Source organism: Bombyx mandarina, chromosome 18 (assembly GCF_030267445.1).
Source record: "Bombyx mandarina strain Sakado chromosome 18, ASM3026744v2".
Taxonomy (NCBI): domain Eukaryota; kingdom Metazoa; phylum Arthropoda; class Insecta; order Lepidoptera; family Bombycidae; genus Bombyx; species Bombyx mandarina.
Genome location: NC_143224.1, coordinates 11,135,805 through 11,151,345, shown reverse-complemented (window position 1 = coordinate 11,151,345; position 15,541 = coordinate 11,135,805). Strand labels below are relative to the sequence as shown.

Here is a 15,541-nt window from a genome sequence, read left to right as displayed (position 1 = left end):
GACGGTATCCAACAAAGGAAAATACAATAATGCGGATAATATTTTTAAGCAAAGATAATAAGGATATGCCATTTTTGTATATTGCCTTTCTGTATCTGTAAAACAAAACCATCGAGTTCGAAAAATAAATATCCCACTATTTGATAATACTGGCTGAAAACTTTAATATCAAAGATTAGCTTCTGAGCAACAGAGCATCTTAAATCAAAGGAAGACCCTGAAATTTAACATTCAATTGAAAATGAGCCGGTGAAGGAAGGAAAATGTTTGTAAAGAAACATGGTTGATCTGTGATTGGTATGAGTTGGGTAATCGTCTATCTGAGAATTTATATTTCGTTGCTCTGCTCTCTTGGATTATTGTCCATGTGTCGTAAATTTTGCATCTATTTCCACGGAAATGCACCATTGTGCATTATTATGTGGCGGGTAGCCATCATACAATATATTCGACAGATGACTGAATCTCGCTTACGACATTTTCAAGATAAGTTTGCATATATACAAGTTCCGAACAACCACATTCGGACTGTCGGTCTACCGAGCAATATCATCCGCTCGGTGGAAGATCTTTCCTTTCGTCGTTTAAGCATCCTTTACAATTACTTTGATTTTTACTACCACTTCCTTAACTTTCATTTGGATTTTGATGTCTATCATCAGTGCTATTATTGCTGCACACACGGTTTATTAGTTCCTATGTTGACACGGGTCTGAATTTGACTATTTCTCCTGGATATTTCTCGTGTTTCTCGTCAAATCTATCTTGGCGTCAATCAATGTGAATGCCGTATTAGCTTCGAGACGTGAAGTTTGAACAATTTTACTTGCTCGGCATTGTGGATCGGTTTAATTTGTATTTCCAAATAATAATCTGGTCGGATCAGTTCTTGCAGCCTTTTTGATAAGTTGCCAAACTTTTCATTACTATGATGGCTGGGTACCCAAGGCAGTTCGATATATTCGCATCATCCAGACTTGTTTTAAATTCGAATTAAATCTTGTATTAATCCGAATTTAATTGTGTGTTAATATAATATTTCATCGGAACATCCTATTTCCTTGTTTAGCCGGATTAAATAGTTTTATTTGGGCGTTAAAAATATTTTCAACCAGTATGATGGCAATTTATATTCAGTTGTTTCCATGTAACATATAAATAGGCTGTATTGTAAGTCATTACAGTACTCTATCATCTGATTAGTAGTCTCTAGTATCAACCTTCTGTTTAGTACCAGTCCACTAGCGTTTCATATGCCTAGTTGACATGTTTTTCACTATACTCAACGGTATGAGATACAATAAAGAATCGATAGTAATCTGCAGTTTTAAAAAAAAACTCCCATTTTGGATATGCAAACCAGACTTATGGTAACACTAGTTTCCAGAAAAGAATTTGTTGATTTAGGATCCTGTCCGTCATCTATGCATATTATCATGATGTCCGTGGTGTTTTCACATTTTAAGCGTATGTACTGCTGAATTACTGTCCTATTTTTGTTTTTGTCGCAAATTAAAGATGAATGAATGGTAAGTTTCGAGATAATTCTTTTATTTAGACTGCCTTGTAGCTTAAAAGTAATAAAGAATCAGTAGGTATCTAACAAACTGGATACATTCCTTTTCGATTGATTATTTAAAGTTTTGAAATTATTAAAAAAAAATGTTCCATTTCACTAGAACTTCTTGACTAATTATGTAAGGTAGTTTTATAAAACTTTACCTACTAAATCGGTCAAGGTACATTAAAACATTTGGAAATCTGTTGCGAGTTAATGTGTATTATCTATGCGATACTTCTCGGATACAATGCTACCATGATCGCTCGCAAACTCAATTACACTTTTTTATTTTCGAGATTTTAAGCAAGGTTTCCCATTACGATGGAAGGTTTTGTTTTAGACCTCAAATGAACACAAAACACAAACATAGTTCAGTTTTTAAATGTAATATTTATTAATGATCTCTTAGCTTAAGACACATTTAATAAAATTATCATAACATTTCCAAACACTTCATTAACATTACTAGTCTGATACACCTCGCCTCTAACATCAATTATATTTCAATATAAAAAAAAAAATTAATGAAATAATCAGTCTAAATTAAATGTTTCTGTGATTAATCTTGGTAATTGCAGGGTTTTACCTAAGCCAAGGACTTCATTTGATAGTAAATTTAGCTATCTACAGTTAATTGAATGAATTCTTTAAAATAATGTTCCTACAATTTTGATACTATTACATAAATTTTAAACATCACAATATTACAAGTATGTTATAAAAGAATTTTAATTTGCGAGTCACAATTCAAACGTTTTTCAATGTTGTTAAATATTTTCAAATGACAAATTAAGAAATCATTGATTTAATCGTTATTTTAATTAAGATCGACGTAAACAATCATAATTCTCTTGATATTGTACTTGATACAACTCAAACTAGAGGCTCGGTAATATAATTTATTCACTATGTATCTCACAATCTCTACAGACAGAAATTCCGTAAGCAACGTCCGTATTACCTTACGAATATGTATCAACATTTATCGAACGTTGCCTAGGGAATAAAATTACAATGAAATAACTACTTAAATATTACATTTATGTGCGTTTTTTTAATTTAATTTTTTTTTATTTATTTTATTATATCAATTTTTGTAAAATACTTTTGGTTGTAATTCCGTTTCTTGTAAACAACTAATGAACGAATACTAAGTAACATCTTATAGCTCATAAATTTCACATTTCTTAATGTCAACGTCTGATAGACGACAGCCGTGTGCACAAGCGCTTAATTTAAATTTTATCATACAATACATTAGTAATTACTCAACGTTAAATACAAATCGATCAAATAAGAACAAATTATCTACGCCTCACATCAACATACGAGGTAATCTCTCTACTAACGTTTAAACTATTAAAACTCCATCCGTAATGGCCAATAGAAAATGGAATAATTTTCGTCCAAAGCGTTTTTTTACAAGCACAATGTCCAAACAAGTTGGTTGGGGAAACTAGCACGAATACGACACACAGGCTAGGCTAATATCACAGGAGTGCTGAGAACGGTGCAAAACCCATCCCCCTAGCCGCCGAGAGCCCCCGCCTGACCGCGCCCCCGCCCCGCGCACCACCCCCTCAGGGCCCGCGCCCCCCGAACGCGCCCCCCGCCGCGCGAATCCAGCCACCTATTTACTATTCAGAGGGGGCGAATCGGGCTACAACCGATATATTTTGCAACAATTAAGATTCCTAAAGAAATGGAACTCGGCACAAGTCAATTGCACAGTCAAACGTCCAATCGCTCTAGTTATTGCACAACCATCTGATAAGTAGGCTCTTTGCATACAATGTGATGCTCACAAACTTTGATTAAATTCCAAACTAAATTATAAATCACAATGAATTAAATTTGAAATTAATTATTCATTAACGAAAAAAACATAAAAAAAAAACATTTAGAAAAGACAACCTGATAGCCGTAATGAGTTTGATTTATGTATTGTAAATTAATTTTATAATAATAATAATAGAGGTAACAATGCTTGAGGTAAGCACTCAAAAGGTAACATTAAAACAAAACAAAAAAAAACGAACACGTAATAAAATTTTGAAAACCAAATGCAGTATTTGTTAGAGGCACGTTTGCATCAAATATCCCGAACGTCCAATGGTTGGCCAAACGTGGACCGAATCACACAAAGCTGGTGACACACGCCAAGTGTTTGATAAGGAAACCACCGCCCCATCGACTAACCAGTTCTAATAATTTGCCTTTGTGTTTGTAAAGAATTTAAATTGCTCGAGTGTATGTGTTACGCACGAAGTTAAGCAAGTCTGTGCTCTCATTGTTCTTTTCAAAACACGTTCAGCTCAAACTAAATTATGTACTGATTATTGACAGCTAAAGTGATGTACCGAATTAGTAATACTTTGATTTTTTTTTCTCTTCTTTGTCACAATAATAAGAGTTAGAACGCAGCATTTTCAAAGTGAACATTACGCCGATTTGACCCACTGCAAGTATCAACTTTTACTCTCCTAAAACCAGTTCTAATGGTCTCACACGAGGCGTCACAAGACAACGCGGACGATTTAAAATAAAGTAATGCGAGGAATCATCTGTCATCGCAACCGTTCCCAGTCGTTTTTTTGCACTATCACTTAACTCTACTTCTTTACAGTACAATAATATAACATAATAAATTTTCCTTATATCTAAAACATCTCCAATCAACGCTGAAAGTCCTCTCCTCTCGAGGCGACATTTCTCGATTGCCTTTTTGCGGTTTCAACTAGTCAAAGTTCCTTCGATAAAAAAAAAAATCGTTGAACACTAATTGGACCGCGCACGTCGGCAGCGCCTGAGCAACTTTCACTAGTCATAAAATAAAAAACACGCCAACATAGTAAGTACTCTTTTTGAACAATAAAGAATTGACTAAACGTCTGTACGAAACGTACTAAGAGTCCGAGTAATCGCGTTCAGCGTGGAGAGCCGCTGGTCTCATTCGGCGCGCTCACAGCACATGGGGGCGTGCAGGTTCGCAGCGCGGCGCGGTCATGAGTCGAGCACGGTGAGCAGGCCCGGCGGCAGCTGCAGCGACACGTCCTGCCGCGCCAGCTGAGCGCACCCCAGGTTAGCATCGCCGAGCTCAGGAATCGCGTCTAGTAGCGCCAGACACTCGTCTTCTACGGCTCTTCTGGCCCTTTTCCCTACCCACGAGTCATCGCACTCCTCCCGTGCGCGCCTTCGCCTCGCTTCCTTCTCTCTGCGCGCCTCCTCGCTCAACCTGCAGTAGGTGTTGTTGATACAGACGGACCTGCGCAGATCACGAGCCGGATCTTCGATGTTCTCCAACTTTTGAGAGCAGATCTCGATGACTCGTTTGCGTTCTTCGTTCGCTCGTAGTCGCGCCGAGATCATGGACAACTTGGGCCGGGCGGCTGGCTCCGTCCGCGGTGGACCGAACATGTCGTCTTCGAAGGCGTCGGCGATCTCGACCCCGCGCGCGCTCTCCCGCTCCTCTTGCGGCGTCATTCTGTAACAAATACACGAGCACATTAGCGTCTATTAGCGATTCGTAAATCTTTATATTGGGTACAAAATTAGAACACACGAACAGCACGGTACCGCGGAGACGATTCGATCGATGAGAGTCGATGGACTACATAACGCTTCATTTTCCCGAGACGTAGTTAATTTATAAATATGTTTTATTATTATTTAAACGGAGATACAACGCGATTAATCCAAGGAGACGGCCTAATTATTTTATAATGGCACGCAGTAGGTCAAGCTGAGAACAATGCATCGAAGCCCGAACTGGCAGATCGGGTTCGCAACTAGTTATGATCCGATCTACGTCCGCAATAACATCAAACGCAGATTTACTTGTCGAAGTGCCGACCGATAAACAGTGAACGTTATAGCACCTTGAAGTATCGTTTTATGAACACCCACCTGAAAGATAAATCAGGCGTTATGATGAAGAATCCTGACATAAACATTATAATCGATACGCGGCGACCTTATTAACTTTTCGAGCGTCAGCTAAAATCGCTAAATTCACAACACTGGCACTGCACCGACGCGCGACTCGTCACTATGTCCTCGGTTGTGTAAAAAGTAAAAAGACAGAAGCGATTCGAAAATACATCAGGCGGTGAACGGCGTCCGCGCAACTCGATGTACACCCGCCGAATGACAACATACCTCGCTGTAGATAAGACATTGAAAAAGCCAATTGCGTCATGTACAACTACGTACGTGGAGAGGAAACGAATGACGTAGTGAAATCCGTCATTTTAGACGCGGCCCGCTGACCAGTCACCCGTTGCTGTTAATTTGTTCGCCAGACAAAGACTCCGACAAACAACAACAGCCTCAACTAAGGACTTATCAAGTTAATAACAAAAACCTGGGGCATTCCCGTTGTCTTGGGTATTTGTTTGTTCATAATACGTTTATTACATAACATTTAAATGACTAATGAGGATGTCTAGGTTTTCTCATAACGCGGTGTTTGAGTGGTCCGAAAAGCTCTTTCACAAGTGCCCATTCTTCGAGATAACAAGATTTTAGAGGACACTACAGGTTTAACAATGCGCCGCGACCTTTGCAGTTGCTTGTGTTATAGTATGCGTAAAGTTTTATCAAAGACAACATTCTCGAAATAATAAGTTTTGTAAGATTCTGAACCAAAAACAAAAAAAAAAAACATTTGAATATATTTTTTAGCGTTCATAAATTTCCTCGTAACATTTTTCCTCCTATAAGTACTCTCAATAAAAAATCGCGTCTAACAACATAAAGTTATGTAATTAAGTTTTATTCTCAAGTTTGTTAGAAAAAACGAAAAAAAAAGAGTAAAAAAATTAAATAGAAATTAAGCTCTGAAATATCTATTACCCGAAAACGGAGAACTTCGCCCCTGCAAAGGAAAATCTAAAGTGGATAGAGCAACAAATCATAAAAAGTGGACTTTTTGCCGAGAACGCACCTTCACAATCTTATTATCGAAAATACATTAGTAAGCACGTGTTTTTGTTTCGAAATAGCTGTTTGCTTCCTTTTGAATTCTATCCTGTATTAAATGTTTGATTACTGAAAATATAGGGGTTACGTGAGAAGTTTTTTTTTTGTTGATGATTCTCTAAACCGTCCAAAACATATTTAAATGATTGAATAACTATTCAAAAGTAACTGGGTAATATTGCTAATTTTCGATGTGAATAATATTTACCTACCTCCTTAAAGGTACATTATCTTTTAATGTCGTATTTTATCGTGTAATCAATGTCTTATTTATAGTTCGTAATTACAAATAAAACACGACAAAGGTTAACAACTGTCACATTCAAAAGCTGCGTCTTCACAGACGTGATAGATAAGCAGTCGTTTTCGTGTATATTTAAATGTGTTTTTGAGTTGAACGTGCCGGGCTGGGTGTTGCTTGTAGGGTTGCCACCCGTACTTTATAATAAAGTATTGTACGTTATTTCGGGTAACTGTACTCTATACTACTTTATGTGAGCAATAAAGTACACGAAAATACTTTATTTGGCATGATTTGGTTTTTTTAGGATTTGGAGAAGTTTAGTCATATATGTATTTTTTTGTTAAGCGCAATACATCGATTGTTCAATCGATGTCGCCACTCGCCAACACCACATCAACTAAGCACTCTTTTTTTAACAAATATTTCTGAACAGAACTTATTTCTGGTTTAATTTGTTCAGTTGTAATATTATAAAAAAATATGTATTTAAACATAATAATAATAAAAAATAAATTATAATTTATTTTAATACTGTGTACTTTTTTTTCTACCTATAATAACCAATGTATTTATTTCCAAAAAAAGGTAGCAACCCTAGTTACTTGCTACCCCACAAGTTACGATCTAATAAATCTCGCTTGGGCGTCTACCTGCACTTTCTTCTGTCCCACTCCGTCCAACCAATCGGACTATATGCCGAGAATGTCATCGCATAGGGGACTTTTTTGTAGGCCTCTCTGACTGATAGACTTAACGTGCACACAATACAATGTGACCGCTTCAGCTGTAAATACGAAGCTCCAAATCCAAATGTTTCGAAAAACAGTTTACTGGTGATAGGACCTCTTGTGAGTCCGCGCGGGTAGGTACCGCCGCCCTGCCTGTTTCTGCCGTGAAGCAATAATGCGTTTCGGTTTGAAGGGTGGGGCAGCCGTTGTAACTATACTGAGGTCTTAGAACTTATATCTCAAGGCGGGTGGCGCATTTACGTTGTAGATGTCTATGGGCTCCAGTAACCACTTAACACCAGGTGGGTTGTGAGCTCGTCCACCCATCAAAGTAATAAAAAAAATGTATTTTCCCACATAAAAATTAAGTACTATCAAAGATACTTTTGATATATCTATTCAATAGAGGTGTTACTATTGCATTGCTGGTGCCTTTAAGGAAAACACGATCGAATACGTACCGAATCGTGGGGTTTTCAATTTAAGATATTTAATTAAAATTGCGACAGCATCTGTGTGTGACGATAATGTGTTCCCGTTTTTTCTTATTTATTTTCCTGCACGAGCTATGATTACTAAATTAAAGTCGGGCGGTAAACTGGGGAAGCTGATTTATTTCGCATCGCGTAGCTTAAATATTAAATTAGGATATTCGAGTAATATATTTGGGTTTCCAGCGGGTAACTCAGTAATTATTAACCACTGTAAAAATCTATTTTAAAATGACTTAAATAACAGTGTATTTAACACTAATTTACTGGTGGTTGGACCTCTTGTTACTGGTGGTAGGAACTCTTGTTTACTAGTGGTAAGACCTCTTGTGAATCCGCACGGGTAACTAACACCACCCCGCCTATTTCTGCCGTGAAGCAGTAATGCATTTCGGTTTGAAGGGTGAGGCAGCCGTTATAACTATACTGAGACCTTAGAACATATATCTCAAGGCGGGTGGCGCATTTACGTTGTAGATGTCTATGGGCTCCAGTAACCACTTAACGCCAGGTGGGCTGTGAACTCGTCCACCTATCTAAGCAATAAAAATAATAATTTAAGCCTAGTAGAGTATTTCACTAATTTATTTGAGACAGTGGAATGCTTTTTATCTTTTTTAATACCATTACAGTTTATCTATGACCTAACTCGGTTAGTGCTGAAGATATCTGATTTTCAGTGTTCTCTCAGTATCGATTCTAATATTAATTAATCGATAATTATCGTCTGAATCCTGTTTGTAGAAGATTAGTAGAAGTATAGCAGTTTTCGATATCTATAATTTAGTTATGTACAAGGAAAATTTATTTTAATATTTGGTCATATTATAAGTTTTTCTGACGTCAAACTGTTATGTTAACTAATATTTAACTTTAATTACGTAAAACTATACTATTAATTATGTGTAAATTATCATATTTTTCATTTGTATATTCTGATTTTGGTAGGTACATTTTGTGAATCAGCGTGTTTTCACTTCCCGCAGCCTAAGGCATGAAGATGTCACCGATGACCTCAAAACCCTTTGCATTCATTTTAATATGTGTAACTTTAGACACATGTAAATAAATTGTTATGACCTTGGCGTTAATTAAAAATAGCAACACAGTGTCTCTTTAATATATACATTTATGACGCCTATTTATAAAGAATGTTGCTGTTTGGCCCTTTTCTTCGTGTGATTTGTCAAATCTGAACTTTGCGAGAATATTATTTGATCTTTCCACTATTGAGTTTGTTCAAGTCTGATTTATGAGATGTAGTTATAATTTACGATATATGCCTAATGCCTGTCTGATGTTGAATGACGTCGCCCATGGACATCACCAAGTGACAAGCCGTTTAAATTCAGATAATGACTTTTACCTACATCCTATCCTATCCTAAAATAATGTTTTATTGTTACTACAATAAAAATGTTGCATTTTGTTGAATAAATAAACTAATATTGACAACATAATCGTTTACATTTCAAAGCAAATCTCTATCGCTTTGATTCGCTTGCGAATTTTAAAGGAAATTGCTTTTCACATCGGAAAAAAATTTAACGAAAACCCTTGGGTATCAGTCAAGCGCAGGTGTTGGTGCGAGACAGAAGAGCGAGATCCGACGCTCTCTTTCGCACTTAGGGATAGTGACGACACATTGTGTAGGCGAAAGTGTGTCTATTAGTTTGTATTGTATTTATTTTCGAATCGTTCTTTATTGCTATTGGAATAGATTTAAAATTACATGTTTTCATCTCGCACCATATTCTAATTACTAGGCAAAGAGGAGTTTAACTTTTTTTTTTTTAAAACTGACTGACCTGAGTGTAGTTGTCTCTTTCGTCACACCAAAAATATATTAAGGAATTTTAACGTGTTTTTTTTAAAGATCTAAACGAAACTTAATTAAATCACGGTGAAGCGAACGAACTTGGTAGGCAGCTGTTTGGCTCTGCCCCTGGCATTGCTGAAGTCCATGGGCGACGGTAACCACTCACCATCAGGTGGGCCGTATGCTCGTCTGCCTGCAAGGGCAATAAAAAAATATATTAAAAAAAAACTGACAATACATGATCTACATTTTTCGTAAGAAACGAACGAAGTCCTAAGAGTTCAAGAAACGTCCACTAAGTTTGTTTTAAATCTATCTGTAGGATCAAACTCTGAATGCTGTAGAACCGAAACTGTGAGCGAATATGTAAAATTACGTGTGGAAAATAAAATTTACGAAACTATGCAGTGAATATCTTAAAAACATTTACATAAGCCATCCGTACATTGTAGGTGACAAGAACAGATATAGCAAACAAATCTATTTGAATAAAATTTTGTGTTTCTTTGTGTTTGTCTTCTCTGCATTCTTAGGCTATTAATCAGATTGTGATTAAACTCTGCCTTGGCACTAAGGGCAGGTGGTGCCCGTTTAATCTGAAGAAATATGCGCAAAGGTGATTCTGCTACAACGCGGTATTTTACAACACGATTCCACTCTAACACGAAAAGAAAAATTCCCAAGACTCGCTTATTACACGATACTTGTACAACACGATAACGAGGTTTTTGTTTAAAATGATTTACAAAATTCCATTAGGCACTATGAACACACAATATATAGGAATAATCGAAATTTTACTGCTTATTTTTTTATGTAGGTATAATAGGTAAAAAAATACATACAGGCATAGTTGAGATGTTTCATTCGGAAAAATTACTCTCCTTTTTGTACTACTGGCTTCTAGTCTCATTTAACACGATTTTGCACAACACGGGAGTTTTTAGGAACATATCTTCCGTGTTATAGGAGGGTTACCTGTATTTTTAGAACTAGTGGTCCCCCGGTAGCCAAAATTCGACCATAATTAAGTGAAATTATAAGTTTGTACACTATTATAATTCTTTAATCACAGATTCTGCCAAGACTACACTTTAGACAAATATTAATAAAGACAAACAATATTTAATCTATTCTCAATTTGACCACAGACTATAAGCAATAAGAAAAGTTTGACAATAAACAAATAGTATGCATGCGTGTGTGTGTCAAATACACGGTAGTGTGTGGAATTATCTTTTTTCATTGATTTTCGCTTTTTTTATGCATAATTTAAAAAAAAAATATTCTGCACTCCTTCTCTATATTCTCTATAAGTGTGGGAAATTTCATACTCCTCCGTCCGCGCAATTGTCGTAAAAAGGAGTACAACGTTTTTGCTTCACGTATTAATTATATAGAATAGCTAGCTACTGTCACGGCGGAGCATGGTCGGATTTCAAGAGATGGTACTAAATTTGCAAGTTAAGCGTCTGGTCTGGTCTGGAAAACTGACTACGCAATAATAATAATTATATTATTTAAAATGTCTTAAAATTGATTTAAATGAGTTTTGGTTGTGCATTATGCCATGGCTATAATGGCAGCCAAAAATGTCTTTTTTTCTCTACCTATTGCTGTAGCAAATAGCAGAAGCTTCACCGAACCTGAAAGTGGGCTCACGGGCCTCAGCTTGGAGACTCAATAGCCCCAGCAAGTGCAATGCTTCGCTGAGTCTACTACCGGATCGGAATCGCGACCCAGTGAGAAAATCCGACTAAAATTATAGTTTTAAGATATACAAGTGAAAGAACTTCATGGAAGCACTCATGGTTGATGTGTTATTATTGAGTGTAACAAAAAACTTCAGATTATGATAAAAATATAATCTTTTTAACACAAATAAAATTTATTCTATAGCGGACCACCCTAGATTTTCTTGAGACGTCATAAAAGTTATTTACATGGAATTAATTCCCTTTGCTTTCATATTAAAAAAAAGACGTTGTCGTATGTTTAATTTTCACATTTTTCCTACAATCTTTATCTAACATTGCGGTGATATCAGAACAGATATGATAAGACGTTCGAATATCGTTTATCTGTAATTAAATATTATTCGTTCGACGGCGGTACACATAAATTATTATTTTACGCCACGTGAATTTGCATCTATGTATTCGTCAAATTCTTTGTTCCATTTAATAATTGATGACGATGGATGGATGGATGAAATTCTGGCGAATTTGCCACAACAACTAGACGAGTAGGTATTTTATACATAACTGTCAGCCATGCTATGGGCAATGTCAATAGAACAAAAGGCTACCAATCACTAGCATTAATACCGCCCTTCCAGCCAGAATATCAGCACAATCTTTTAGACACCAGAAGAGAAATTAGAAAAACGACTATAGTGCTTTTTCGGATGTCTATTTCGCGGCAGATATAGACAGGATAATGGTAGTACCTATACGTGCATATTCACAATTGACAAATCAACAGTGACTATATTCGATGTTATTGGATGCTTTAACTGACATAATTTGCTAACACTAGCCCTAAGAAGAGAAAAATTAGCTGTGCCGACCTCACCTAGTAGAATAAGGTGACGAAAAAGCAGAAGAAGCGGCGGCGTACTGTGTGCTTAGTGTGAGTTTTTTAACGTTCTCGATAGCGTAAACGTTAAATCAAATTTGTATGGAGTTGGAACGTTTCGCTACGTTTTCCGCTAGGGGCGCTGTTCCAACTGCAATACAAATTTGATTTACTTTTACGCTAACGAGAACGTTAAAAAACTCGCACTAAGCACACTAACTACTGACTTTTTGCCTCTCGAACCGGAACGTATAATTAGGTACTCTCCGAAATGTTATTCCAACAAAAATGTTATCAGCCAACGAAAGAAACCGAGCATGTTATTTATTAACCCATCTGAAAGTCAAAGATTAAAATGGGGAAGAAGGTTTTCTTTTAATTAAGCATCACCTTTAAATTAAATAGTATGAAATAATGATTAAAAAATAGATGAAACATTCGAAATGTTTTAGTTACATGTTTTTTTTATTTATTTGTTTACGTTGCCGTTTTTTTTGTAGATATGTAAAGTTTTCCGTATCGCAATTAAAATTAGATTCTATGATAATGTAGTCAACTTGAGTCATATTATAATTAATTAATACTATATATTATTCTAAACTAGATGCACTTATAATATTTTTTTATTAAATAATTCTAATCTTACTAAGTGCAACATTTTTTTCTTTTGTTCTTCATTATATTCTTAAAGTGTGCATCGCATTGGAATGAACCTTGAATTGATTATATGTATTTTTTAAAAATGAGTTATGTTATTTATTATTATATTATTTATGTGCTTTTTTTTAATCGGCAAGTACACCGCGATTAGTTTATTTCCTTCGATTATTCATATCCACCCGATGTCGTTCGGAAGACGATCGCTCTTAGCAAAAAGACCGTCATCATCATCATCATCATCATTATCCTGCCCTTCTCCCAGTCACCTGGGGTCGGCGTAACATGTTTTCTCCTTTCATACTCATTATATACTATTTCTTCGCTCACTCCGCTCTTACCCAGTCTACCTCTTCCTCTATATCCTTCCACATTCATAGTTAACATTCTCTTACCAACCTCATTTTCATTTCATCTCATCATATGTCCATACCATCCCAAACGTGCATTTCTCAGCTTCTCTGTCACAGGTGCCACTTTCAGACTTCCTCTGACATATTCATTCCGTATTCTATCCATTCTCGTTACTCCACACATCCATCGCAACATTCGCATCTCTGCTGCATGCAATCGCCTTTCATCCGCCACTTTAGTTGTCCAACAAGCCAAGCAAATAGACCGCTCATTGTACGAATTTACGTCTTTAACGTTATGCATTTGTTTTAATTTTATATTTATGTACAGCAAAGCATAATCTACGCTACAAATTATGATGAAGCTAGTTGTTGTTGTGAATACTTCAGAAACGATTTGAACCGCCATCAACGTACGCCATGACACTTTTACAGATTCAACAAATGGATCGGGCGTATTTAAAACCTTAATCGTTTTTTTTTTTTTTTTCACTGGAGCGTAATGTATATCAAAACGAATTTAACTAGGTTTGATTTGATCACTGTCTACGAACATGGTTTATTCTGATGTCTTGAAATTTGAGTTGGGGCACTTCGTGGAAATTTTTCGGCATAGTGCCGTCATCGCGCGATAGATGGCGCATTTCGATAAACTAGCCTACTTCATTGGTACTCATACAGAGTAGAGTATGATTTATTCTATTTATTAATATACATTATTCAGATAAATAAAATTGAAAAATTTCCACGATATTTTGTTTTCGTATCATCATGATAAAACTAAGTAAAAGTCAATGTTTAATTATGATATTTAAACATCTAAATACACACACAAAATATATTGGTTAGTTTTAATTGGAACTCGATTAGTCTAAAAATTAGTATTCTTACAGTGAGTAGGCCCTCAATTTTACTAAATATCTTATTTTGTTTGTGGTTACATCATTAATATTGCTTTTACAATGTAAAACAACTAACAATTAACTCGATGACATGTGTTACAATCGTTTGACAATGTAAATACCACTGTCGGATCCGAAGCGGAATTCTTCGGCACTTTGAGTGTTTCAAACGGGATTAAGTTTCTGTCTTGTGATTAAAGTAGATAACTGTAGTATTTATTAACGTAATACTCAGTATTGTACGAGAACATATCAATTAACATAATAATTAAATTTAAAGAGATGCCTTAGTATGTAAAATTGTTTAAATATTCACATTTTTATTGATATTGTTACAAGCTTATTGAAATTATTGGTGGAATATCTATTTGTAGGTTTTAAGAGGAGAAGTAATTGGAAAATTTGCTGGTAATATTATCATCATGTTTGAGAGTTTTATAAAGCATCTTGGTCCAAAATTCTCTTTATTGAACATTAAAATCAAACCAAAATCTGCTATGTGCACTTTTTGAGATTTATATTTTTTGACCTTTTCGTATAGTTCACAGCCCTATCTGCCGTATAAAAAAAACTGTTATGGTCTATACCTTTAATATTTATCTATAGCTTTCATTTGATATAGTTCTTAAAAATTCACCTTCATATAAAATTTTATACGAAAAAGTTTTTACTCGTTAATTCAAAATAGAGTTTTTGCACATAGCAGATTTTGGTTTGACAGCGACGATATGTATTTTTCCTATTTGTAATTAAGTCCATCGAAATGTAATAAACCTCACTAAAAATATATGTACTGCTCTTGATTTTCAATTAACCAGTGATGCAAATGTGACTGAAGTTGTTTATTATAAACAAACAGTGCTAACAAGTACAGAAATTCTGTAAACAACTAAACACACATTAACGTTCTGTCTTGGTCGGCTCGTAGGCGTGGCTGGGTTAGTGGCGAGATTTATAGACAATTCTTCGGGTATATTGCCGTCCCTTTCTTGTTTAGGACTCATTTCGCCTAACGTAAAAAGGACGACAAATGTACTGTGATTTATCGGAATATGTATTACAATAAATTTTAAATTTTCTGCTAGACCAATATGTAAATAAAAAACTTGAGTCGTCTGTATAAGTACAAAAAAAATTCAAGAAAATAATCAATATTTTTTTTGCTGAACTCTACTTAAATGCATTAAGTATTACTATAGTAATAAGTATTTTTAAGTACAGATATATCT

The 15,541-nt window shown here is 35.5% G+C and overlaps 1 protein-coding gene across 3 annotated transcripts in view; it reads right to left on the bottom strand.

The window, feature by feature from the left end:
• Window positions 1-1,931: 1,931 nt before the first annotated feature.
• The window catches only part of LOC114253583 (uncharacterized), a 122,969-nt gene continuing 109,359 nt past the window's right edge, over window positions 1,932-15,541 (bottom strand). For 2 of the 3 annotated variants that reach the window (XM_089735041.1, XM_089735040.1), the window contains exon 3: window positions 1,932-5,045. In XM_089735041.1, coding sequence (XP_089591167.1) covers window positions 4,565-5,044 — 480 coding nt within the window. In that variant the 5' untranslated portion in view covers window position 5,045 and the 3' untranslated portion in view covers window positions 1,932-4,564. Of the gene's footprint in view, window positions 5,046-5,467; window positions 5,734-15,541 lie in introns of those variants that run through there. The other variant, XM_028188517.2, reaches the window with a different exon arrangement.